The following is a 25,196-nucleotide window of genomic DNA, read 5'->3' as shown; positions in this document are numbered from 1 at the left end:
ATAAGGAAAGTTTCGCCCACCCTTAGTTTCATCTGTAATCTCTGCACATCAGCAAGAACTAATTTTAGCCCTTCTACTGCAGCATCAGTAGCTGATACGTCAGGTGAGGTAGTGTCTTGTATAGGGATTACGGTTCCTTTGAGAAAGGGTTCCAGCTGTCACAAATCCCAACATTGGTAAGACTCCAAAGAAAATGGCATGTCACACACAATCTCAATTTTATATTCCAAAATGAGCCCATAATAAAAGCATAGAGAGAGAAATATGACTAAAAGGTGATTCAGAAGAGAACTACACCAAAATTGTACATAACACTACCAGTTAGACATAAAAAGAAAGAACAAAAAGAATTCCTTCTTCTCACAACATGCCAAATCTCAGGGCCCGAAATTACATGTACTGCTTGAGATACACGATAAGATACATCATGTATAGGAAAAATCAGGAAGTCACATCTCATTATATCACCTAGAGTGAAAATAAGCCAAAGTAGTGTACAATTTCAGACTAATAAACAATAAAACAGACTATAGCTAGTAATTATCCATGTCAGAATACCTAGAGCACCAATGTCCATAGGGCTTAAGAAGAAAAAGGTAGAAGCTGCAGAAGTTACGAATTGAATGTTAAGGCATGCCAAAGACAATACTAAAAGGGGTCGTGATAGAGCTAACAATCATGTCGATACACATAAAAGGAAAGTCCAGTTTGACGAAGGTGTGAAAGTCTAATCAAAGACACATGAGTCTTCCAAAACGTAGAAGACTGGATAGTCTTTAAACTTGTCTCCTAGGTATGACCAGCCTTTCACAATACACAATACTTCAGAACATTTGTGAGTGTTCTTACACTATTCTACCCAAAGAATATTAAGTGCATTTCGTACTTCATGTTAGCCAGGTAAAGAAACTATTGCTTGAAAGTGACAATCTGGTAGGGGAAGAGACTTTTATTGAGCTCAGTGAAACACCCCCGCATGAGCAAGAATACTTCTCGATGTAAAGGAAGACAGACCCATGGGCCACCGGCAAATACTTCAAGAATATCTCCTTAAATGGAAGGATACGTCGAACAACAATGCAACTTGGGATAGTGTAAGAAAACTCAAGAAAAGTATTCTGGATACAGTTTAAAAGAACATAATGAATGTTACATCGACTGTAATAATAGTATTTCCTTTGTGAAGGGCATTACATTCCAGGAACAGAACCTGGAAACAGCAGACAATGGTAGTATCTGTTATGATAAGTTAATCTTTACTCGTTGATCCATGGAGCAACACTAATCATGGGCCCATGGTCATCAAAGGGGGGTATCCTTCATCGTGGGTAATCGCACCTAACCATGGTTATAAGGTAGCCCCAGCATTAGGCTTATGCGCCTATCTACAATACAGACTTGTCTGATTTTCAGTTGTCCTTGCTAGATCCAGTTCCCAACTTGCAATTTCACTACTACCTATTTGGCGAGTTTTTCTTGACAAAGATTCTTTCAATCTGGAACATCTAATGTTCCCAAATTTGCCAATCTTTTCACATCTCTGCACTTAATGCACATTTCTATTTTTACATGTTTCGGGGTTCTCTAAACGTTATAGTTTCCTTCATGATACCTCCAAAGTTGGCCCACATGGGGGCTGTTTTCTGATGTATGCAAGCAGTGAGCGTGTTCCTGTGGCTACATTTCCGAAAGCAGAGATTTATGACTAATTTGCAGGTAACTTGTTAATAGTTGAGAGTTACATCTCATTTCCGTTCTCCTTTCCAGATCTATTTCCAGATTTGCGATTTCACTACTAGCTATTTGGCATCACTACCAAGTTTGCAAGTTTCTCATGCTAAAGCCTCTTTCCATCATGAACATGAATTGTTACCAAAATCGCCACTCTTTTCACATCTTGGTGTTTCGTACACATTCCCTTTCTTTAATTTTAAATGTTCCAGGGTTCTCGAAATGTTGTAATTTCGTACATACTACCTCCACAGTTGTCCGCATTTGATCTATGTTAAAACTAGGGCTATTTCTGATGTATATAAGTATTGGCCAGTCTTCAACATGGCCAGAACTTTTGGCTGATGTGACAATATGCTTATTAATAGTCGACATGTTCGATTTGCAGTGGAGTTACCTCTTGTGAATTACCCTCGTGGATCAAAGAGTTATTACAGCTTCTATTAAAGGTTTACAGGAGCAGCACATGCTATAATAATTCCTTCCATCAGGGACGATGCTTATTTGAGCACAACGTATTCTTCCAAGAGGGGGAAATGTCTTTCTGTAGTACCACTTTTGGCACTGGACAAATCCCCACATGTGACATTCAGGCTACCTTGGCAAGCCATGGAAAGCGCTGACTTTGGCTAATTTACTCTTGTGAACTGATGTCCGGCAACAAAGTGACATAGTTTCAATTGCATGCAGTCAGAGAAGCATATCAAATGAAAAAACTCTGAAATTCCTTTGCAGCCTGCCAAATCCCAGAGAGAGAGGCTTGATTCATCACACAAGCACCGCCTTGCAACTTTTCATGGCAAATTTGGGCCAAAATCCATTTTTTCCTCTCAGGTTGGTGCAGGTATGTGCCACTTCAGCTTTGCAGCCCGCATCAGCATACACGACAGAAAGAGTTTGTGCCCCAATCAAGGTATGTGCCACTTCAGCTTTGCAACACATGCTCCCATTGAGGGTTTCTCCTCTCAAGCAAAGGCTCTGATACCAAATGTTGGATTTACAACGACAAGGGACAACAAAAATGTACAAAATTGGTGAAGTGTATTGCTCAACCAACCCACGTAAGGCTCACACAGAAAGAGTCGAGTAGCAAGTGAGATATCACAAAACCCTAGAAAGGTAGAAGAGGTCTTTTATAGAGACGCATGCCCCTCACCCTAACTCAAGGGGAGGGTAGTCTCATGACTAAGGTCTTATAACCTTTTAAAAATATATATCTAGTTGAATCCAGGAACATGCCCAAAGTCATCCTCTAAAAACACAACATAGTGCAGTTTCAATCTCATGATAGTCACTCATAAGGTTGAAAACCATAAACTCCATCATGCACAGCAGGGACTAGCTACTATGACATCCCCACTGACGTCATAAGCGCCTAACAGTGGATGTAGACCATAGTATAAACATATGCTCTCACACATACAAATCCACACACCAACACATACTTGAGCATCCATTTATACAAAGTCCTCGTACTGAGTTTCTGTCAGCACTCTGGAGGTGAAGGGCAGACTCATCCATAACGAAGGCTAGCACTAAAGGAGAAGGCTAATCAAAAAAGTAGTCCAAAATCTCTTCATTCAAGCTACAAATGCTTGTGAAGACTAAACAATTTCATTTAAGTCTCTCCCAGACGAGCATCTAAATCTAGCTGATAGGGCAACGCTAGAAAGAATTATAACTTTTTAAAGATCACAATTCACCCCGTGTCACGATCTATGACATATTCCTTTCTCTATACCTTAGACTCATGGATGGTTTGAATGGACACTTGTGGAAGGGTATGCCCTTTCGATGAGACACTTCCTATGAGGCACAACCCTTCACAAGAGACACATTCTATTGAAGAGACACTACCATTGTAATGTACCCTCTCATCAAGGGTCACACCCTTTCCAAGGGGTACACACCTCTTCATGCACATACACTCTGGACACACCTTTTCATGTTTGACTCTTCAATCTCTATATAAGAGAGGCCCAACTGTATGGATGACACACTACAGACACTCAAGCAATACAGATATTCCTTGTTCTCTGCTATTTTAGTCTCTTTCCTATTCCTTAGCACGTTTCTAAATATAGTAAATCTAGGATTTCTTACACCCCGTGCACCCATTCCAACCCCAAGTCGATCCTTGGTTTCAACCCAGGGGTAAACAAAATACACCCAAAACCTAGCATCCCAATAAACTATTCCATAGCTATACAAACAAGGCATCTCTTTTTTATGTGTAGGGCTCGGAATGGGGAAGAGGATGAAGGTAAGATGTGAAAGATGAAGAATGAGGGGGTGGAGTGGGTTTTTATAGGAAATGGGTGTAGGTTTAGGGTTAAACCCTAAACTCTTCCCGAGTCGTAACTTTTTATGGTTAGCTCGGATCACTCTTCTATAAAAAGGTGAAATGATCAAAATTGCAAGCTTTACGCATTCGTGTCCACTACCTAGCCTAATTTTTTATCAAGTTGCTTCATTTTAAGAAATAAAGAGAAATTCTTTAGATAGTTGAAGTAAGCCCCCCCGTGGCAGCTCTCACACAGTGTTCTCATGGGTAGACACTCTTGTCGGTACATGGGTAAGCCTCTTACATAGAGCACCAGTCCGCCTCCAACATGGAGTTATTCTCATCACACAGTTGATGATACACTAGTCATGACTATGGACAAGATCCGTGAGTGGAAAGAGAACATTCTTCGACCATTTATTGCCACAGGGTATGTACCAGTGTATGATGCCATCATGAATCTATCTTTTACATACTTTCAATGAGCACTAATACATTGCAAGCATAGTAAATACTATTGTACATCATGTAAGAAAGGTTAACTTGTCAAATAAACTTTCGCACTTCTCATCTTGCATTGCATGTTCAAAAATTAAAATGGAAACATGGCACAAAAACTCAATGATGGGAGTAGCACACATAATCCATCAACGTAACTCATATAGTAATTAGCTTAACCATAAAATTATATGAGCATGACCTTACTTGGGTAAGCTTGGCCAAGTTGACACGTCCAACACCTCTTATTGTTACCAATGCCCCTACCTCCATGCGCCGCACCTGCAAAGATGTGCCATCTTTTAGGAATGTCTCTTGCAAGTTGTGAGTACTTCATGCTGCACAGAACAAGAGGTTGGGACTATGCAATTGTCCATTAAAAAATAGATTGAAAATTGAGGTATTACAAGACTTTCCCAAATCACCATGAGTAAATGGTCAGGATATTCATTATAGGATCTGGTCCTTACCGCCTTTCATCATCATGCAGCTAGAACAAGCAAACTCCAATAGCCCTCACAAGCAGGTGAGACTTAGTTCCTAGATAAATCACTAATGTAGAGACACCCATACCACTAGAAACCTAAATGTTAAAGAAAAGCCCATCTAAGAACTTAAAGTATTACAACTCCATTGACTTCCCGAGCATATAATAAAGTTGTTCTAATAATTGCAATATTATTTAGCAATCTTTCCTACTATACTCATGAGCATCTTATGCAGAATATGTGATAATGCTTTAAATAAACAAACATGTATGCAGGGTCCAGAGATTGACTTCACGATGACCTAGATTCAATGATCCCAATGATAGAGATTGACTCAGCTTGCAAGGGTAACGGGGGTGGAATATGAGTATGCCTTCTAAGTTCTTAAACATTCCTCCTGTTTAGAAGATGTCACAAATGAATAGTATAGTTGGTTCTCCTCTTGAATCATTTCTAAATATGATCTAACTTGAAGGATGGCTTTCTAAGAACCTTCAAATCGGAGAAATTTCCATTAAATATCTCAGAAATGACCAAGTACAAAGATCTCCTTCCAAATGCATGTACCTAAAAAAACTCTCAAAAGGAAGATTTAGAAAGGAAATTTTAAGAATCCTTAGATCAAGGACTTTGATCATTGTGCTGTGACAAGGAGAAGATACAAAAGGATTACACAACTCTCAAGCTGCTCTTTCCTACACATGGTTTTTAGAGCTACAGAGTCCAAATGAAGACATCCTCTCGAGCTCTCTTCTCTGCTTCCTCCCACTACTAACCTGATCTACTCTCCCACCTTCCAAGACTGCCTCTCCTTCCTCTTCCAGGCACTTTGCTGGCCTCTCCATGAGTTGTCTTGCTAACTTACCCCCCTGTTGTGCACCCCAGATCTGTGCCACCTTCTGTTGTGTTGCCCCAATGTTGCAAATGCCGTGGGTCGTGCAACTGCTCTCCCAAAACAGTTCACCCAAAGTCTCTACAGTTTCCTGGATTAACAAACTTTCCAATTTTCACAACTGTTGACACCACAGTCTGGATGGCATACGCAACATCACTGTGCCTTTGATCCACAAGGCATATGATGAAGTCCAAGCCATAGTGGATGGTGGAGCACGTGTAAATGTCCTATCCAAGGAGCTCTACAATGAATGGGATCTCCCACCAATGCAAAAGGCTAATTTCAACATACGCCTTGCCGATGATTCACGGGCAAAACCCTTGGGAATAGTGAATGGCGTGTCAATAAAAGTCGCAGGAGTCTGCTTTTCCCTTCAATTCACAATCTTGGAACCTACCCGAAGCAAATTGTACCATAGAAACCATCTAGTCGCCCTTGCCTGTATTACAGCCTGCACATGATGCTGTCCATCACCTCCTTCTCTAAGCTACTGCCAACCCCTACAAGGCTGGCTATTCTTCGGACCAAAGAAGACTTATACGAGATCAAATACTTTTGCCTTAGGCAAGATCGTTAGAGTAGTCCCAATTTGTGTGCTCTTACCAAATAAACAAGAAATCCCCTTGGCAATAGTGTCCCCTAATTGGACCCATTAAGTGAGAATGTTTTTCACATTTGCCTTGCATTTTCTTATAGTTTATATACTATCTATTAACTGTTTATTTGATTCTTCATTCAAGTAATACAACGCTCATTCTCCCTGTAGCTATCTCACATCCCCTCAAAATGCCCCTAGTACATTGCATACCAATACTATATTGGCAAAGTTAAGTTGCATGGCAATTGATAATTCATTCATGTTCAGTTATGTCCTCAATTTTTCAATGTCGGGGGACATACGAGTACTTTGAATTAAAGTTATTTTATTTCCCCTACACAAAATTGAAAAACCATCCTTTAGGTTCTAATGGGTTAAATCATTTAAAACGAAATCAAAACCACTCACATCTAAGACCACCAGCTAAGCTGTAAATTATGTACATCTAATGTGCTATATGCACCCAAAACCGCCCTTATATGTTGCTGAGTTAAGTAGATAAAAGGGAGTACTACCCCTTCCAACAGCTTAACATATTTATGTCAGTCAGACCTTGAAAATGTAAGTTTGATGGCCCAAAAGTAAAGAAAGACCTATAAGTTTTTTATACTATGGTCTACACCCACTGTTGGGCGCTGATGAAGTCAGTGGGGATGTCATAGTAGCTAGTCCCGACTCCTTGCTATGCGTGATGGAGTTTATGGTTTTCAATCTTATGAGTGACTATCGTGAGATTGAAACTGCACTATGTTGTGTTTTTAGAGGATGAGTTTGGGAATGTTCCTGGATTCATCTCTCTCTCTCTCTCTCTCTCTCTCTCTCTCTCTCTCTCTCTCTATATATATATATATACATATAAGGCTACTGTAATTAAACCCAAGATTGTAGATGGCTTGGCATCTAGGGAAGGCCATACATATCCAAGATATACCATCCTTCCACTCAGCCTCGAACCCTTCCGCTCAACCTCACCACCCCCATCCACCTCCTGCAGGCCCCTCTTGAATGCTCTGCCCCACTTCTACAATCCTGCCCCACCTACCCATTTTCTCTGTTGCCCTGCCTTCTCTGCAGCCCCCCCCCCCATTTTTTCTGCTCACATTCTCCTCCTACTCCTCATCCACATCTCAGCACAAGGGGGCCTTTTTGTTGGCCCCATGGTTTGAGGATCAATGAGAGGAGAGAGGAGAGGATACGATAGGCAGAGATTCAATGACCAGAGTTCCACAAATGGTAAGGATATGGAGAAAGAGAAGGAATAAGAAAAAGACAAACCATAGGGAGAAGACATTGCAGGGCAAGGAAAACACGCAGCGCGAGAAAGAGAAGAAAGGGGTTTTTTTTCTAACCACTGACTATACGAAGGAGCAATTTCACACTAGAGTTACCCGAAGCAAGAATCAAAATAACAATACCACCCCTACAAGGATGGTACTCATCTCATCCGTATGGACCTGTGGATGCTCCTTAAGAGTTGCATGCTTGCATAGTGCAGCTAGTCGGGTGTGGGTGTTCCTAAAGCGTATGACTAGGGGCTGATCTCTATTGGGAGCGACCCTATGCACCAAGTGCGATACCACTCTCATCCGTATGGACCTATGGATGCTCCCAAAGGGCTTCATGTCTGCACAATGCACTAGCCATGCATGAATTGTATGAGTAGGGTTTGATCTTTATTGGGGTTGGGCCCTATGCACCAGGCACCCTCAATCCCATGCTCTTGTACCCCCAAGATTGAGGTCACAATAATGTGGCATCAGTGATGGCGGAGAGATTACAGGAGATCCCACGTACTCGAGTGTTGAGAGCCTAATTGATTCTCTATTGCTACTAAAGTAGGGTGAACCGAAACGGTTGCCTTTGGGATGCGTCAATTTTACAAGCAAATACCTATGAGCAGATTTATCCGAGCGTGTTTTTCATGAGATTTAAAAAATTGTATTTCTTTAAGAAACATGGTTTTTAAACTTTTATTTTCACTAGAACTAGATCCCTTTATCATAAAAATATACAGACTAGTCACTCATTCATTTTTACATAACATAAATTTTCTTATTTATAGACATCCCTTTGTACCCATGTTATTGCCTTTAAAAAGTGTTGAAAAATAATCACTTTAAGAAACATCCCTCATAATCACTCTCAATGTAATAATATTATACATATATAATTACTTATCAAACACATTTAAATCATATGGCAATATCTTTCTAGTGTTTTTATAGCATAAATAACAAGATATTTATGAACATGTTTCTAAAGAAGTTTAAATTACTATAAATAAGTATTAACTTGGGCTTATATATCACTCTCATAAAATACACATAATATTTAATACTAAATATGCAAGCTTTTCCAAAATATAACCTCGTAGATGTACTCAAATGGGGTTTTGCGATCAATTTGAGTGGTTAAATGACTATATTTGGACATTGGACGTGAAAATCATTCCACCCACACTGCTTCCTAATCCTCCTTTGCTTCAAGCCCCTGCACACAATCCGGTTAGGGCACCATACTTTTATCCATAGCCCTATTATGCACCGCACCAACCAAATACTCCCGGAGGTGGGTATGGACAGTACTATCAACGCAATCGATCGGGTGGTTTTGGAGGAGACCGGGGAGGAGCTGGTCGAGAGACCAACCTTAGAAGACCTATCATGTGTTACTGATGCAGAGAGTACGGCCACTACCAAGATGATTGTCCACATTCGTTCGGAGGACCCTCTTGCACACAGTGAAACACAAATCACCACTACAGTAGAGACAGTCCCAATACCAGAGGTGAACCAACATCCCAAGTCAACATGGTTGATGTGGTAGTGGCAGGGGAGGGCGACACACCCCATTTGATTGGTGCAGTGTTGGGAGCTATAAGACAAGGTCACATACAAAGGATGGCGATGTTATGCACGACTTTGTCTCAACACCATCGGCCTCGTCACCGACCAGTATCAACTCTGTCCCGAGCAATGCATCCCCTCCGACCTACTTCAAAGGGGTTTCGCTGGCGAAACTACCTTGATGGCTTACTTCAATGAGTTTTCTTTAGAGAAACCCTTTCATGAAGATAGGTTGAGAGTTTTTCAATGTCACCCCTTATTAAGTAAAAGTTGTAAGAAGGATCGTAAGGGAATTTTCATAGAGAAGCCTACTCTACATGTGGGTTTCTTCAAAAGCGATCCCATTGTGTTCTCACCATTCCCAAAGATTCACGTAAAAATTTTGTGTATAAAATAGACATTGCTATAATACTTTGCATATTTCTAAGTGAAACTATGTTTTCTTCCGATCCATTTTTGCCATATTTCTAAGTGAAACTATGTTTTCTTCCGATCCATTTTTGCCATATTTTTGCATAGTTGGAAGCCTTTTTTTCCTTCGCTCGGACGCTTAGAAGATTTTGCTCGGAAAATGCTCATCCTCCTCTACAACCATACCGCTCCTCGAGGTCACGTCTACCTGTTACCGAAGGTCTGTTGCCTCCTTACGAAGATCAGTGGCCTTAGTCGAGATCATTAAGACATCACATCTAAGGATTTTGATTTGTCACCTGTTGCTCAACCTCTCGAGCTTGAAGACGATGTCTCTCCATAAAATGCTCTTGTAAGAAGTCTGGGGATACTAATGGTTGTTATGGTAGGTATGCGTACAGGAGGAGAAGAGTGGGGGGTGGAGGGTGAGCAGGAGAAATATACCTTTGTAAGACTAGAATAAGTCCAATCATACAAATTTAGAATTTTTTGTTGTTCTAAAGATCAAAAATCTACAAAGAAAATAAAAGAGAAAAAATGAAAGAGAAGAAAAAAGAGGTAAACAAAAACTTTTATGAAAAGCAAAAGGAAGACATACTTAGCAAGCAAAGCAACACTTATGTCGTCATCAGTGCCCAAGCATAAGCAGCTATACTGGGTTTCTAAAGACCCGCGGAGTCTCTTGGGCAAACCCAGTGCTTGCTAAAATACGTCAAATAAACAAAAGAGAATGAAAACAAGAAATAAAGAAGAAACGAAGCAGGTGACTTAAGCAAAAATAAACAAGCAAGTCAAGAAACAAAAACTTCCAAAAAACTAGAATCTCTCTCTCTCTCTCTCTCTCTCTTATTTAAAACATAAAAAGTTAAAAGGCACTTTACACTTATGTCTCGTTTCTGCAAAGAGGCAAAAATACATTTCTAACTTAGAAAGCACAAGTAGACCAACCCTCTTAAATGGGATGCTGCCCTCAAGGAGGGAAAGTGCACAATGGTCAAGGGGGCGACTCTTGATAGGACCATTATAAATGCCCTTTGACACACCTGCCTAGGGACGTGGGGTCTATGAGCTCTATGCAAATTTCATGAGATATAATCTTGAACCCACATAGATAAGCATGCGATAATCCAACCCCAACATTTTGGTACCAATATCAAGCCTACTGGAATCTCTAATCAATGAGGAGAAAAACTCACTTTTCTTCCATGGAATAGACTTACTATTGTTCCGGTGTTGCCAAAGCGATATCCTTGTCTCAAATGCATAGTTACCAAGGAACAAGAACGTTTGAAAGGGGAAACTTGGAAATGGGAATGGGAATGCCATGTCATATGATGCGCAATACGACGCCATCATATGACATAAAACCATACTAGAACATGAAAGAAACTAACTTTTTACAGCTTTCAACTTTCCATTTCGGCTCTAGAACTTTGGAAAACACACATTTGGAACATTTCTTTCGGTATGCAAATAAATCAATGATTCCCTAAGATATGAGGACGCAATTTCCAATATCCTTAACATATGAGGAGAAATTTTATGGAACTATTTTTGCCCCCTTTTTTTTTTGGGAAAGGGAGAGAAGGGCGGGGCGGGGGCAATTTCAGTTCCACCTTGCTTCACGGAACAGCATTCCCCCATTTCCTGAAGGGGGAATGGCGTTCCTGTGCTAGAATTCAAAGGATTTCAACCATGCCATAAAAATTAATTCTTCCAATCATGCTAGGCATGAATGGAATTCATCTTAATGGTCCATTCTTTATCGAGAGACGCCACTATCCCATGGTCACATTTTCTCAATTTTCTATTTGAGTGATTTTATTATCTCCACCCACGACAAGAATTCATAAGTCTATTTTCATGGATGATTGGTCAAATTATCTTTAAATCAGCTAAGTTTTATAAATAGTGTCTTTAATTGAAGCACATCTCTTCACATAAATGAAATTCCACATTCTTGTTTGGACCTTACCACAAATCCATCTCACTGCTCTTAGGGATTGGAATTGATTCTCATGTGACCACCATCTTTCAACTCTATATGTAGAAGTAAACTTTATAGGTGGTCGTGTCATATTTATAACTCATGGTTAGCCAAGGATGTAATGCCGTATGTATGGAAGGCTTCCCCTCTCCACCTATACACAAATATTGTGAACATAACATGCATTGGAAATCTGTGCTAATGCAAAGAGAAGAAACATACCATGATCCCTTGGTAAATGCCAGAGATTCAAAAGGAGACTTTTCCAATGGAGAATCTCAAGGCTATTCGGTGTAACCAAGAAGAAGATGAGAGCAGAAGAGGTAAGGGTGAAGCAAGCTGTAAGAGAAGTTGAGTGAGGAGAAGCAGAGATGAAGCCATGGTGGCAAGTTTGCCAGTAGACAGGAGCTCCATACAACTAACAATCTATTGTGGCATATTTTTCCCACGTTAGTCCTTGTTCAGCACTCACTACACGTACTTCACCAACCACAAGTACTTTTTCTTAAAAAATTGTTACCACTTTCACCAGACTTCTAGTGTTTGTACATTAACATTAACCATAGGGGTCAAAATTATAGAATAACTAATTTCAAAATCTCTCTATAAAGATGATCATGTTCACACTTATCCTCTAAGGACTCAACGTACTCGAAACTAAGTAAACTCAATTCATTAATCCTATGCATCCAACAGCTATCACATATACTTTCCTTTGCACATATGAATTGGATATCAAAATCTTGTACTAGCTCAAGCATAAACCCACCATGTGGCATGTCTTTTTGTCTTTAACTCAAATTGATCACATAATCACTCAATACTCTTTTGGTCAACCAGATTGACAAACAAAGCACCATAGAAATAGTGCCTCCATGTTTCAAAGGCATTGATAATGGCATAGACTTATTTCCCATATATGGAATACTTGGTTGTAAGCGATCTAGCTTTTTACCTCTAGAAGCTACTAGTTGCCCACCTTAGATCAACACAGCTCTCACAGCTCTATCACTTGCATCAATGTCTAGTACAAAAGGCTCATTTGGATCAAGCTTGTGCCTTCATCATTGGGGCTATAGCTATCAAATTTTTTGATAACATTAAAACATTTTTTAGCCCTCTCTTCTAGATAAGGTAGTTAGATTTCTCTTAAGCTGATCTGTTATGGACCCTACAACGTTTCATAATTCTTGAGAGATATCCGCTAAAGTCCCAAAAGACAAGTTAAATTCTGTAACTTTCTAGTGGTTGGACTTGGCCGTTCTAGAATTAGCTAAACTTCCTCTGGATCTGTATGTATCCCCTCCCCTTAGATACTAAAGCCCAAGTACTAAAGAAATCACACCTTGCTTATTTGACATACACCTTATGTTACCTAAGCAATAGAACATTAACTTCAATACTTCAAACGCTCTTGCTTAGTCTTACTAAAAATGAGTTGTCATGTAAAAGACACTCCCCTAGGGGCTGACCCATGCTGCTTTCGGAGTCTCTGCTAGTTACAGCCCCATGTCCTAAAAAGTCCCTAAGAGCAACATGTCTACCTGTTTCACCACAGCCGCTCGTTACTTGCAGTCTAAGTAGGGTATTCATCACATTCATAAAAGCAGCAAGAGCATTAATCAAACTAGTAATAACCCGAGTCCTAAGGCAGTCTTGAATACCTCATCATGTGTCCTCACTTGATGATCTCCAGAACACACAAAAGTACTAGCTGGCTGTACTAGATCAAAGAGCTTATCAATGTGCACATCATCATTCTTTAATGTAACTTCCTTAAAAACTCGGTAGTTCATGCTTATCAATGTGCATCATCATTCTTTAATGCAACTTTATTTAAAATTGGTTAGTCCATACATAAACACGTAGACTACTTGGCTGGCTGGGGGCTATATAAGGCCCCTCCTTTTGCACTCTAGGCAATCTCACATTCGGGGTTTGCCTTGGAGTGTTCTCTCTCTCTCTCTCTCTCTCTCTCTCTCTCTCTCTCTCTCTCTAAACTCACACGGTATCATTCGCCATTGGTGATGAGGGATCTATATAGTGCTGAGCTGATGCAATTCTGAAGGCAATTGCTACATGGATCTAGGGAGCTTGGACGGGCTGATTGCTGCTTGCAGAGCTTCTACAAGGGGTGCCGCAGGAGAGGTAGCTAGGGGCTGTTTGGAGGCAGTCCTTCCATGGCGTCTGCACATCAAAGGGTCAGCCACACGTCTGGTACATTCTCAGGTCATCCAGCAGCGCTGACAAGTGCTTGCAGCTTGCAGCAGCCTGACATATGCCATTTGCAGCTGCGATATACATAAGTCCCTGTTCAGGACTGTTTGCTTGGGGCATGGACGTCACCAACGGGAGCTGTCCACAGTCTGTTTCTCCTAGGCACAGACAGCCCTGCACAAGGCGATCTGAGGCTGAGCAGATTGGCGCTACTGAGCAGTCTGAAACTGGCCTCTAGCAAGCTAAGGGGCAGTAAACCGTAACTAACTTGACATCCACACTATTCACAGCCACAATGCATCATTTCCAGCCACTCCATTAGTTAAATATCACTGAGAAGACAACTTTAAACACACTGAAAGGGAGGCTAGAGTGCCCCTGCTCAGAAACCAAATGCAAGAGACACAAATTGGCCCCAAATGCTTTGGCGCCCCTTTCAGTATTTATTTAATTCTTCTGACAATGGAAAATGCTTTTACAACAAGGGCTCACCCCTTGCACTCTGCTCCACTGGCAAATCCACTGTCCAAGCCAATTCCTGGCTTCAAAATGCTCTGTGTAGACTCCAAGCCAATTCCTGGCTTCAAAACTCTCTCTCTCTCTCTCTCTCTCTCTCTCTCTCTCTGCATTGGCATATTGTACTCATCCCCCCATTTTGCACCTAGGGGCGGTTTCCTTGCATCTAGTTTACTTTGTTTTTAGGCTCAGATTTGACATTATGTACTTTCACTTGCATTGTATTGCGTAGCACTTAGATGATATTCGACGATGCCTCTTCTTTGTGGCACGATGATTTTGTGCTATCTTGTATGCAGAGTTCTTGATGGCCCATTTTGGCCTTTAGTGGACAATAATACACTTTCTTTCTTTCTTTCTCTCTCTCTCTCTCTGTGCCAGCCCCTTGGCTGTGTTGTCCCTGGATTATATCGTTGCTATTGCCTCTCTCTCTCTCTCTCCCTTTCTCTCTCTCTCTCTCTCTCTCTCTCTCTCTCTCTCTCTCTCTCTGCGCGTGCACGCCAGCCCCTTCGCTGTGTTGTCCCTGGATTATATCGTTGCTATTGCCTCTCTCTCTCTCTCTCTCTCTCTCTCTCTCTCTCTCTGTGCACCAATGCATTTTTCATTGGTGTGGATGCTCGTTTAGTAGCTCCACTACCACAGCTCGTTTGTACCAGGTTTTTCACAGTCTCATAGACCCATCGGTCTTCCGAAGACTTTAATAAACTCTCTCTCTCTCTCTCTCTCTCTCTCTCTCTCTCTCTCTCTCCACACTTCCACAGGTGCACAACTCTTACATTAAGGTGTTTGTGAGAGCTGCCACATGGGCGGTGTTTACGTCTACCATAGGGCAGATTCAACAGGCTAAGTGAGCTGCCATGTTTGGCAGCAAGCAGCACCTGCCACATGGGCAGGACTATGAAGCAAACATGTGAACAGCACAACAGGCTGCCAGCTGGGGTGCACACATGGCCAAGCGACATGCGGTGGGTGGCATGGCCAAGGGCAGGAAAGGCCCTACAAATGAGCAGGGCAGAGGGCCTTATATAGCGCAAAAGTGGCTGGACAGCGGCACTGGTTCTGGTGAGAGAGGTGTGGTGGTGATTCTACAGGTCAGCCAGGACAGCATTGGGCTGAATTGTCAGGGCATCCAGCCAGCAGATTGGGTCAGCCAACAGGGCAGACTGGCTCCCATCCTCCGTGCTCCCCTATAAATAGCCTCTTCAGGCATAGTAGAGGTAACCACTTGGAGCACTCCCGGCAGAAACTAAAGCCATCGGAGAGGGCACGGAGCAGGAGTTTGCTGCTAGCAAGGAGAGGGCAGCCTACATCGGCCCTCTTGGTACTCATATGAGCAGCTGCCAGCAGCTGGCTGCACGTGTGAAATACATGCAGAATTCCTTTTGTGTTGAGATATTTCTATTTTGGAGCATCATCTATACATGATATTTTGGTTGTCTACTTGGCTGTATGTTCTCTGGACTGTGTGTATTCTCTGTAGTACTGTGTCTGCACATGGCTTTTATTTGGTCTCAGAATGCTAGATGGCCTAAGGGCTTTTTGCCTTCTTCATCCTAACAACCATGCTAGGAACAAATCCTTTGGGTGCAACTTTCCTATTGACTTGAATTGGTAAAGAAATGAGTATTGTGTTGCTAAGCTTGATGTAGTGGATGAGGAGATGGGCATTGGTGCCTAAGGTTGGTTGGTTATCTATATCTTCTAAAAGTGAGGACAAATAGCTACCATAGATGTGGTCTAATATACTGTCAAAGTCATAATGGTGATATGTGCTAGGCACAAAAATGGGAATGATTTGGATGCTTGAGGCAATGCTTATTGAAAGGAGAGGTGTGAATGCTTGGCTCGTGGCACAATGGAGATCAAGGATGTGTGACATGAAAGCAAGAGACGTAGTTCACCACAACTATGGCCACCCATGTGACAATAACATGTGTATCTCCTTCTATTGACCACCTCTACAAATTGTTATATACAACCACTCGTGTGTGGTCCACATGATAAGCAAATATCTTCCATACTTTGTGGCTATGACCCTATCATGTGTAACCTCTAATGCATGCTTGGGCTATTGTATATGAGAGCATGATGTCATTCTCTTGAACTTTGCATGCAAGTCGCTCTTCTTTGGATTAAAGTTACGAGTAATAGTATTTCGCCTTGCGGTGCACAATCGTGAATGTCTTGATTGTAATTGCAAAGGGTTGTTTTTTGTCCTTGGCATGTGGATGTGTCATTTCATAGACAAATGTCTTTGAAGCTACAATGTAGACATCAGTCATTGAGGGTCTTTTGCAATCGATCCACATGTAATCAGCATGCTCATCTTTGCCTCGGGCAATGATGTATGGCCTTAGGTGTGACTGAATTAGGATCTACATCTCGCTTGACCGCTGCACCCTGGTCATATACCAAAGGACTTGGCACCACTACATCCTGAAGACACAAGCTACTTTGGTTGGAGAGAGAGAGAGAGAGAGAGAGAGAGAGTCTATTAATGTCCACGGGAGACCAACAGGTCTATGGGACATCAAAAAACCGTCTAGTACATCTGCTTTAAGGAGGGCACATGGCAGCTCCCAGGGAGTGCAAAAGCAACCCCAATTATTTAGAATACCTACATCATATCTGCAAAAGTAATCAGCCGTACATCAGTTTAAGACTGAGAGTCTTTTGGTTTTGATCCAAACTCTTTGATTAGTGCTATGCCTTCACGATAAACTGTCCATTTTCCATCCTTCCTAGCAGCCCTGACTTTAGCTAATTCCGTTGCCTTGTTCTTCAATTGAGCTCGTGTAAGCAACTTAGCTATCCATATCTTGGTTCCTTTCAACTTGTAAGATTGTTGAATAAGTTTGCTGTAGAGACTAGTTGAGGAAACGATCCTCTCTGTTTCCCGACCCAAAAATATCGCATCACATCTTTTCCTATCATTGAACTGCAAGAGACCCTTGCTTTGGCATCAATTTCTTATAGCAAACTTCTTAAACTTAAGAATACAAAAGGCAGATACTTCAAGCTAGCGTCTTAACGTAGATAACCATCAAAATTAAATCAGATCTGAAGGCTGCAGTAACATCAAATCGTTCATTTCTCAGCCTAAGAATATGGGTCCCAATAAAAAGAGATTTCCAATTCTGAGTAGACAAGCAGTACTGAAAGGACCAGATACAGAGGACCATGTGTCCAATAAGGGGTGCCGAGTTGCGTGCCAAGGACCACATTTCCCCAGCCACCTAACCACCTGAGGCCTCAACATCAAAAATGGATCCAGACCCTTGGCACCCACACCACAATACATTTCAGGCAATTCAAGTTTATCACTTTGTATATGGAACTATATCTCATCGCCTAAGTCAACATGTCAATCATGGGCTAGCTCCTCCCAAATAATATCTTGGCCTATTTACACAATTCGACCCATAGGGCCACGAGGGTTTGGAGACGTATACTTTCCCCAACAAAAAGAGCGTCTGGCATTGCAGACTGAACGATCTGAATGACTCATCAAGAAAAAGCTATTTAAATAAGGGTTAAACATTAGTAGCCTTTGAACATGCAAGCCCATGTACGCAATGAATAATGCAAGGGGATGCAAACTTATTAGTACTCAAGACAGCTAGACGCCAACATCTTAAAATGATGTCCGTCCTTCTATAACATACATACACTCGCTTCCCAATTCAGACACTTAGCTGTCACACAGTAAAAGCAATTTATGCAATCATCTTTCACTTGAACGTGTGGGAAACGTACACTCTCAATTCGAGCCAAGCATCCGTACTTAGTAGCAAAGGATAGCACGTCTTCTTCAACCTCGTGAGAGACAGGTTCTATCACGATATGCGCGAACATGTTATTGTATTTCCCCATGGCCTGCATGTGGGAAAAAACCAGTGACTTTGCCAGAATAGTGACAAAAGCAGGGTCCAGATACAGAAGTACAATATCTCCTTCGTTGCCTCTCACCGAAGCTTACAAGGGAACTGTCTTCTCCACACAGGTTGCCAATGTTGCAAGCATAACGAAGGGTAGATTAGCATCAATGCTCACAGAATCTAAAATATGCCCGGTAGCGCAAGTTGAGGCTCGCCCACCTCCTCTAGTAAAGACAAGAACCTCGCCTCGTACAGGTGTAATGTTTTGGTTGCTGTCGGAATGAAAACCTGTGCAGTGTAACCATCATAGGTGTAGATCGAGACTGGAGGGATAACATCGAAAGTAATCAAATTTGACACCCACACCCTGCAAGCTTAGTCATTTACCTCAGCTGCATTGAAAGGAAGACAGGGAAGCTCCATGATTGCTGGTTCTGGTAAGAACACACAACCAAAAAGCTAGGTCAGATAATGGGCCTCCCCTGTGCGCAAAAAGTGCAGATGAAAGATTGGTAGAAGAAAGCTTCCTCGTACATGAAGAAAGGTGTTATCGACGCAAAAAACACCAATTATCACGTGCAAACCATGCGGAATCATGTGGGGAGGTACCGTCTAACACAGAGTCTTCGACAGGGGACGCAGTGGCCTGAAATTTCCGAGGACCAATCCTTCTGCATTGGAGGCGACTCGCGGAAGGCACCGGCGAGGTAGTAGAGAAAGGAGGAATGGAGGCAAATGAGAACCGCTGGGGGTGCGGGAAATGACATCGCCAGAGAGTAGAGTGGGCGGAAACTAAGCGAGGAGCATTGGAGAAGGCAGTCGCCATAGCCATCTCCGTCGGAAAACTGCTTCACATTGCACGTACGTACTCCGGATGGACTGAGGCAAAGTTCCACATTTGGACAGAAGAAATACTCTCTCCTATTCCATTTATTTAAAATTCTTATGTACCCAAGTTCTCTACAGGTCCTAGTGAACCTCTCCTTTGCAGAGGCAACGTTACATGACAAAGATACATGACCATCCTCAACCAATCTCAAGGCGGATCTTCCCTCAGCTAGCCAACAGAAGCATTTGCTTCAAGGAGTTACGCTCCCATCGTTCGATTAGTTTCTTGATCTCATAACTAGCTAAAGTATGGCTTAAGAGTAACGCAAGTGGTTGCAATAGATCTACTTTGTGACTATCATCTCAACATCAAGTGGAGCACATTAAGCACTTTGTGCAAAAGCACTCATATAGTTGCTCCATTTAGCTCCATCTGTAAATGCGACTCTATTCCAATATTCCAGCAATGGTGGTTTTTTAATTAAATGCCACAAGGTAAGCCTCCTTCTCCCCTAAATACTGAACGATTTCGTGCTGGCTTCTTTCATCAATGCTAGATTTAGGAATCCAATTCACTTCCTTTGTTTGGATCCAATGGAGCTCTCGTTTGTCTACTTTGCTGGGATCAAGGAAACGGATCAACCAAAAAGTAATGGAGAAATGGCCAAGCCCAAAACAAATGCATGTTTTAAACACTCGAAGCTCCTTTTGGCACATGCATTGATCGGTGCTTAAAGTGCTAATTGATGTACCTTATGAACTTGGATTGGCTTTTGAAATTTTGGCTAAGCCTTAACCCATGGATCCAAGACCTTCCATCTCCCCCTTTCATTCCATTGACGAGCTTCTTAGAGTCTCTTATTTTGGGTTCCTTTGTAGTTGTAGCGTTCTTCATAATCTATGGTGCAGAAAGCAAGGCAGCTAGTTGCTTTTATATTCTAGCCAACTACCCATGAAAGTAGCCGCGATGACATATCCTATTGTTTTTAAGTTTTGGCAAAGGTTTTAATAGCCCCTTTGTGTTGACACGTGCCGACTACATTTTCAACCTTGTGTAATACTGCATTGTTCCTTTACAAGGTTCCTATAAGCTAGTCAAACATTAGTTTGCCTATATTGTTATAGCCACTAAGATCCTTTGCATTCTAACTCAATGTTATTACAACAACTATTGTTTTTTGCCACTTCAAAAAGCGTTACTTCTTGACTTATTGGTCGTGTATTTAAACATTATTCCTTGGGGGGGAAAACATTATTCCTTGGGCTTCAATGTCCCAAGAGATCTTTAATGGTGACTTTATCAAGCGTGGCAAACACTTGTTAAAAATCTCTTTGATGCTTAAGAGTTTATTGCCATACGTTAATGGGAAGCCACCAATCCGAAGAGTGCAAATGAAGTTGAGGAAGAGCTCATGCTATTGTTTTGCTCACCTAGATGATAGGCTCATCCAATTTTGATGAGCTCTCAATGGCCCCAAAAAAAAAGGGGTCAATTAGATAAGTCACTACTCTAGTGATTTATTTTGTTAATGACTCTACTTAAGCTCATATCCTTATTTTTTTATACATCCACCATCATTCCCTCATTGCCCATGGACGAGGTTATTATACCTCATTGTCAAAGGAGGAGATGTTGCTATCCTCATGAGTTGGAGGAGCTATGTTGAAGAGAAGCATCAAGCATGTTCATGGAAGCCTAATTATATCCATGTGCAAATCACTTAAGCAAAAGGGGATCGTGTAAGAATGGCAAAGGTGCAAAGCATATGGAGTTCAAATAATTCAACCAAGATGATTCTTTAATCAATATACTACACACTTATGTAGTGCGCTATTCAATCAATACCAAGTCTATCATTAATCCGAACTTGTGATAAGCCCGATTGATAAAGGCTTCTCCTATTTTCATATCACTTGATGTAGTATAATACTTCTCTCTCATTTGTACTGAGGAGGGTTGTTGAGATCTTATCATCAAGGTGATTGAAGCATCATATCTTGGATGGGGTTGGATACAATTGTGGAAACTTTGTCGCATATTTAATAGGTGAAACCTTGATGTATCATATGGAGCATCTAGGAGCCTTATCTTGACAAGGCTTATAGCAAATGGTCACTTGATATTGTTGGATTGTCTTCCTATTTTGTGTCTCTTCCATCTTCCTCATTCCACTTTGAGTATTGCTCTCTCTTTCTCTGTCTCCTTCTTCTCAACAATAAGACATGCATGCTCATAAAACCATAATGGTACTGAGTTGTAATGAAAGGTGGATGCAATGGAGCATTTACTTCAAAGGATGCATCTCCTTCCTTTTTCATATTGCTCAAGGTGGGAGAGACACTTGTTCAATGAGAGCATTCTTTGGAGAGAAAAGATACACTCACATGAGATATAATTGTATAGAATTGAGCTAAAAATTTTCCTTCCTCATGCCAAACAAATGGTGAAAGAAGACTTAAACCAATAGGACCACTAATACAAAGCTAAGAGCCCACTCCACTAGTCAAAAACAAGGAGAAACTAAATTTCATGCTCCCCTAACTACCACAAGAAAAGAAGCTAACCACACCCAAATTTTATAAAAATAGATCAAATTACTCTCCTCCTAGCTACTTCTATGAATGGCACTTCAAACTTAAGAAGAACACTTCAAATTAGGTGAGCATCGTAGTCCCATGCACCGCAAACCTTGATAAAACCTAATCAAGCAAAGAACACCATGTCATGATGCTAGAACCTATGGAGCACTACATTCCCAATTATCAAAAGTTAAATGAACGAACCTAAGAAAAGTTGGCAAGATATGACCTCAACTATACCACTCAAATCACAGCTAAACAATACACTCCTACCACACCACATTCTATTCTAAAAAATAAGCACTCTATGATTTATCCTTTTCTTGAAATAAGCACCCTATCAATGCCAAGCTTAAAAGAAATTAATCATCATCTAACCAAAGCCAAACTCCATTAGGAACTAGTGAAAGAAAATACACTCCACTAAGAGCGCAATAATGAGAAAACCAAACCTTAGCAACAACTTAACGAATCAAACTCATACCCAACAAATGCAAATTGGTGGGAACCACCCTTACAACTCCTACATAATAATGGAGGAGAAACGACCATCTCTTTTTCAGAAAAAGTAAGCTAGATCACGTAACCCTAAAAATGAACCACAAATCTCAAATGAATGTACAAGTTAGGTGGAAACAAATAGGCAAGCCTCTCACCGTCTTTCAAACTTACCTCATAACACCATGCACTATACAAACAATGAGACAAACAAACACTTAGCAACCAAAATTTTGTAAATGAAAGCATACCCATGACAACTAGCAAGCGCATCACCAAGTAAACACAAGCACCCAAAAAATCCAAAGACAAAAGACTAAGCACCAGACAATGACCCTACACGAAGACTATGTGCCGCACAAAATACTCTAATGACACTTTGAGAATCGAGTGAAACCTGCCTAGTATAAGAAGCCTCTAAAGACTAATCCCATAAGAGTCATCCAAAAGCATGATTTTAGTCAAAGCTTATGTAAAGACAAAAGCTATGTCAAGACAAATCATTCCAAATCAAAGGACTATATTTACAACATGTGGTTCAATATGTTATCGATCCTCTTTTACTAACATTGGTTTTTGGTCTATTCCTTATGTATATTGGTGCATTTTCTCCTTCAGTGTGTTTTCTTTGTTCTCTTAGTTTTGATGTCTTCTTATGAGACTTATTTAATACACCTTAGTTTTTTTTTAATAATAATTTTTTCCTTTATATATATATATATATAGGAGTCTTCTTTTTGGCTTGCTTTGGAACTTTGTTTAATATATATATATATAGGTTAAATTTAAGTATATAGAAAGTTTATCATTATTTATGTACCCTTGGGTTGCTTCTAGTTTTATATTTATTTATTTATTTATTTATTTATTTATATGAGTGTATATGTTCTTCCTTTGTGTAGTTTTTTAGTTTTTCTAGTCTTTTACACACACACACACACACACACACACATGCACGCACACACATAGATATAAAAAGCATGATTTGGTCTTTCTTTTTTATGTTAGATTTCTTTTCCTTAAATTTTCAGTAAGGGTTGCATGTCTTATACTTCAAGAAGTAATTGATTATTATATTAGCACTTAGCCATGATATAACATGTTGGAAATTTAATCATTTACTAAGAAAGATATGTGTCCTCATATTGGGAAATACATCTTAATCAACGACAACAACTACAATTTCAACAACTTCTACTTTAAATTAAACAACAAGATGGCATTGGACAAGGTCCCTTTGATGACACATACAATTGGGCATACCCACAAATATTTCATTGCAATGTCAAAACACATGACAATACAAAAATTGAATAGATGTACACTAAACATAACATCGTTAACTGTGCTATATTGTTTTACTTAGTTGTGACATGGATAACAACTAGAGGGATGCGCTCTAAACCTTACTTCCTAGCATAACATGCATTGTTTTAACAAAATGTTATGTTTGATAGTGGCATGTTAGTATCTCTCCTTCAATTAAGGATGACAATGTTCACGGGGTTCAATGATTATACTAGGGTATTTATATCAAAATCATTATATGCCAATCAATTGAATCATCACATGACAATGTGAAGCATTATATTATTTTGCAAAGTAATGCTTAGAATTCAATATGTATTGAATCAATATGTTGAATTAAAGTTCAAAAGTATAGAGAATTGGTTTGCACATGCATTGTAAACACACACACGTGTGCGTGCACATGTATCTATTGTGAGAGTAGAGACTAGCAATGTGAGGATCAAAGGGCATGTATTGATAGAGGATATTCATGCATTTTGATGTTGATGAGTGTGCATTATTTTTTTACTTTTGATTATAATTGGCTATTTCTCTCAGTGTTTTTAGTTCTGACAATCAAAGTGATTATAACACGTAATCCACTACCCTATCCAATAAATAAGCCATCTTCAATAGTGGTAATTGATTTAGTTTATTATAATTGATCATGTTAGTGGCAAACTCTTTCTGCTAGAATATATGGTTTTCTCTACTACTTATTAAAGAGTTTGGCTTATGACCTTGAGCTATATTCCTAACTATATATTCCACTTTTGTGTCTCTTAGTAACCATTTGTAGTACCTCTAACTTTGAGAGTATAGAAGTGCTTACACATATTGTTGTTATTGTTTGTTGCTCCACTACAAGATCATATTTCATTATCGTATTAAAGAATCAATGGTGTATCAAACTATTCGCTCTTCTTTGTGGAATGTGTTGTGGAGTGTGCGATAGATATTAGTGAAGCCTCTATGTGTGTGTGTGTGTGTGTGTGCGCGTGTGTGTGTGTGTGTGTGTGTGTGTGTGTGTGTTCGCACATGCACACGCGTCTATAGGGCAAGTGTTTTTTTTCTTTAATGTGAAATATCACTCAAGTATGTGGCGCATTGTAAGGGCTCTAAAAGTTGCCCTCACAATGTTTCTCAAAGATTTAGATTATAAGTAAAACCTGAAATTTGATTACTCAAAATTAAAGGCAACCTATGATCCCAACCTTGAGACCTAGCGAAGCAGGTTACTTAAATGTCAGACAGATCATGCTACTCGTGGAAAGTAAATGTAGCTGGAAAAAAGTACTTGGAATTATGTGAGATCGTGGTCTTCCAAAATCAAAAGTGGGGGATTGATAGCGTTCAGGACATATAGAGGTAAAATCTCAATGGATTTGCAAGGAAGACGGCATTAAGAGTGCAGCTACATGCAATGCTAATTCTTACAAATCTCGAATGTAAAGAGCAGTACGCATCTAAACTCAAATTAGTCAGTGGCAAACTCTTCTTCAGCACATGCTTCCACAAGGGATTGATCAGATCTTGTAGAGGGAAGGAAAAGAGGGTTTGGAGGGCACATTGGTCTAGGTAAGTTTGAAGAGAGCGAAGGAGATGATGACAGGTGCCCAAAACATTGTTAGATTGCTTGGGAATCCAACCA

General features: G+C 40.5%; 1 protein-coding gene across 1 annotated transcript in view; it reads right to left on the bottom strand.

Moving 5' to 3' along the window:
- The window catches only part of LOC147892325 (ATP-dependent protease La (LON) domain protein), a 30,179-nt gene extending 10,920 nt beyond the window's left edge, over positions 1 to 19,259 (bottom strand). The window contains exons 1-6 of the mRNA XM_087388736.1: positions 18,959 to 19,259; positions 18,737 to 18,783; positions 18,569 to 18,637; positions 18,228 to 18,347; positions 4,721 to 4,795; positions 21 to 155 (exon numbers count right to left, since the gene is read on the bottom strand). Coding sequence (XP_087244862.1) covers positions 21 to 155; positions 4,721 to 4,795; positions 18,228 to 18,347; positions 18,569 to 18,637; positions 18,737 to 18,783; positions 18,959 to 19,181 — 669 coding nt within the window. The 5' untranslated portion in view covers positions 19,182 to 19,259. The remainder of the gene's footprint in view (positions 1 to 20; positions 156 to 4,720; positions 4,796 to 18,227; positions 18,348 to 18,568; positions 18,638 to 18,736; positions 18,784 to 18,958) is intronic.
- Positions 19,260 to 25,196: the final 5,937 nt, after the last annotated feature.

Source organism: Dipteris shenzhenensis, chromosome 17 (genome assembly GCF_047967505.1).
Source record: "Dipteris shenzhenensis isolate YYH24624 ecotype China chromosome 17, Dip_SZ_1.0, whole genome shotgun sequence".
Classification (NCBI taxonomy): domain Eukaryota; kingdom Viridiplantae; phylum Streptophyta; class Polypodiopsida; order Gleicheniales; family Dipteridaceae; genus Dipteris; species Dipteris shenzhenensis.
Note: the sequence above shows the minus strand (reverse complement) of the source record. Positions and strands in the feature narration are given on the sequence as shown.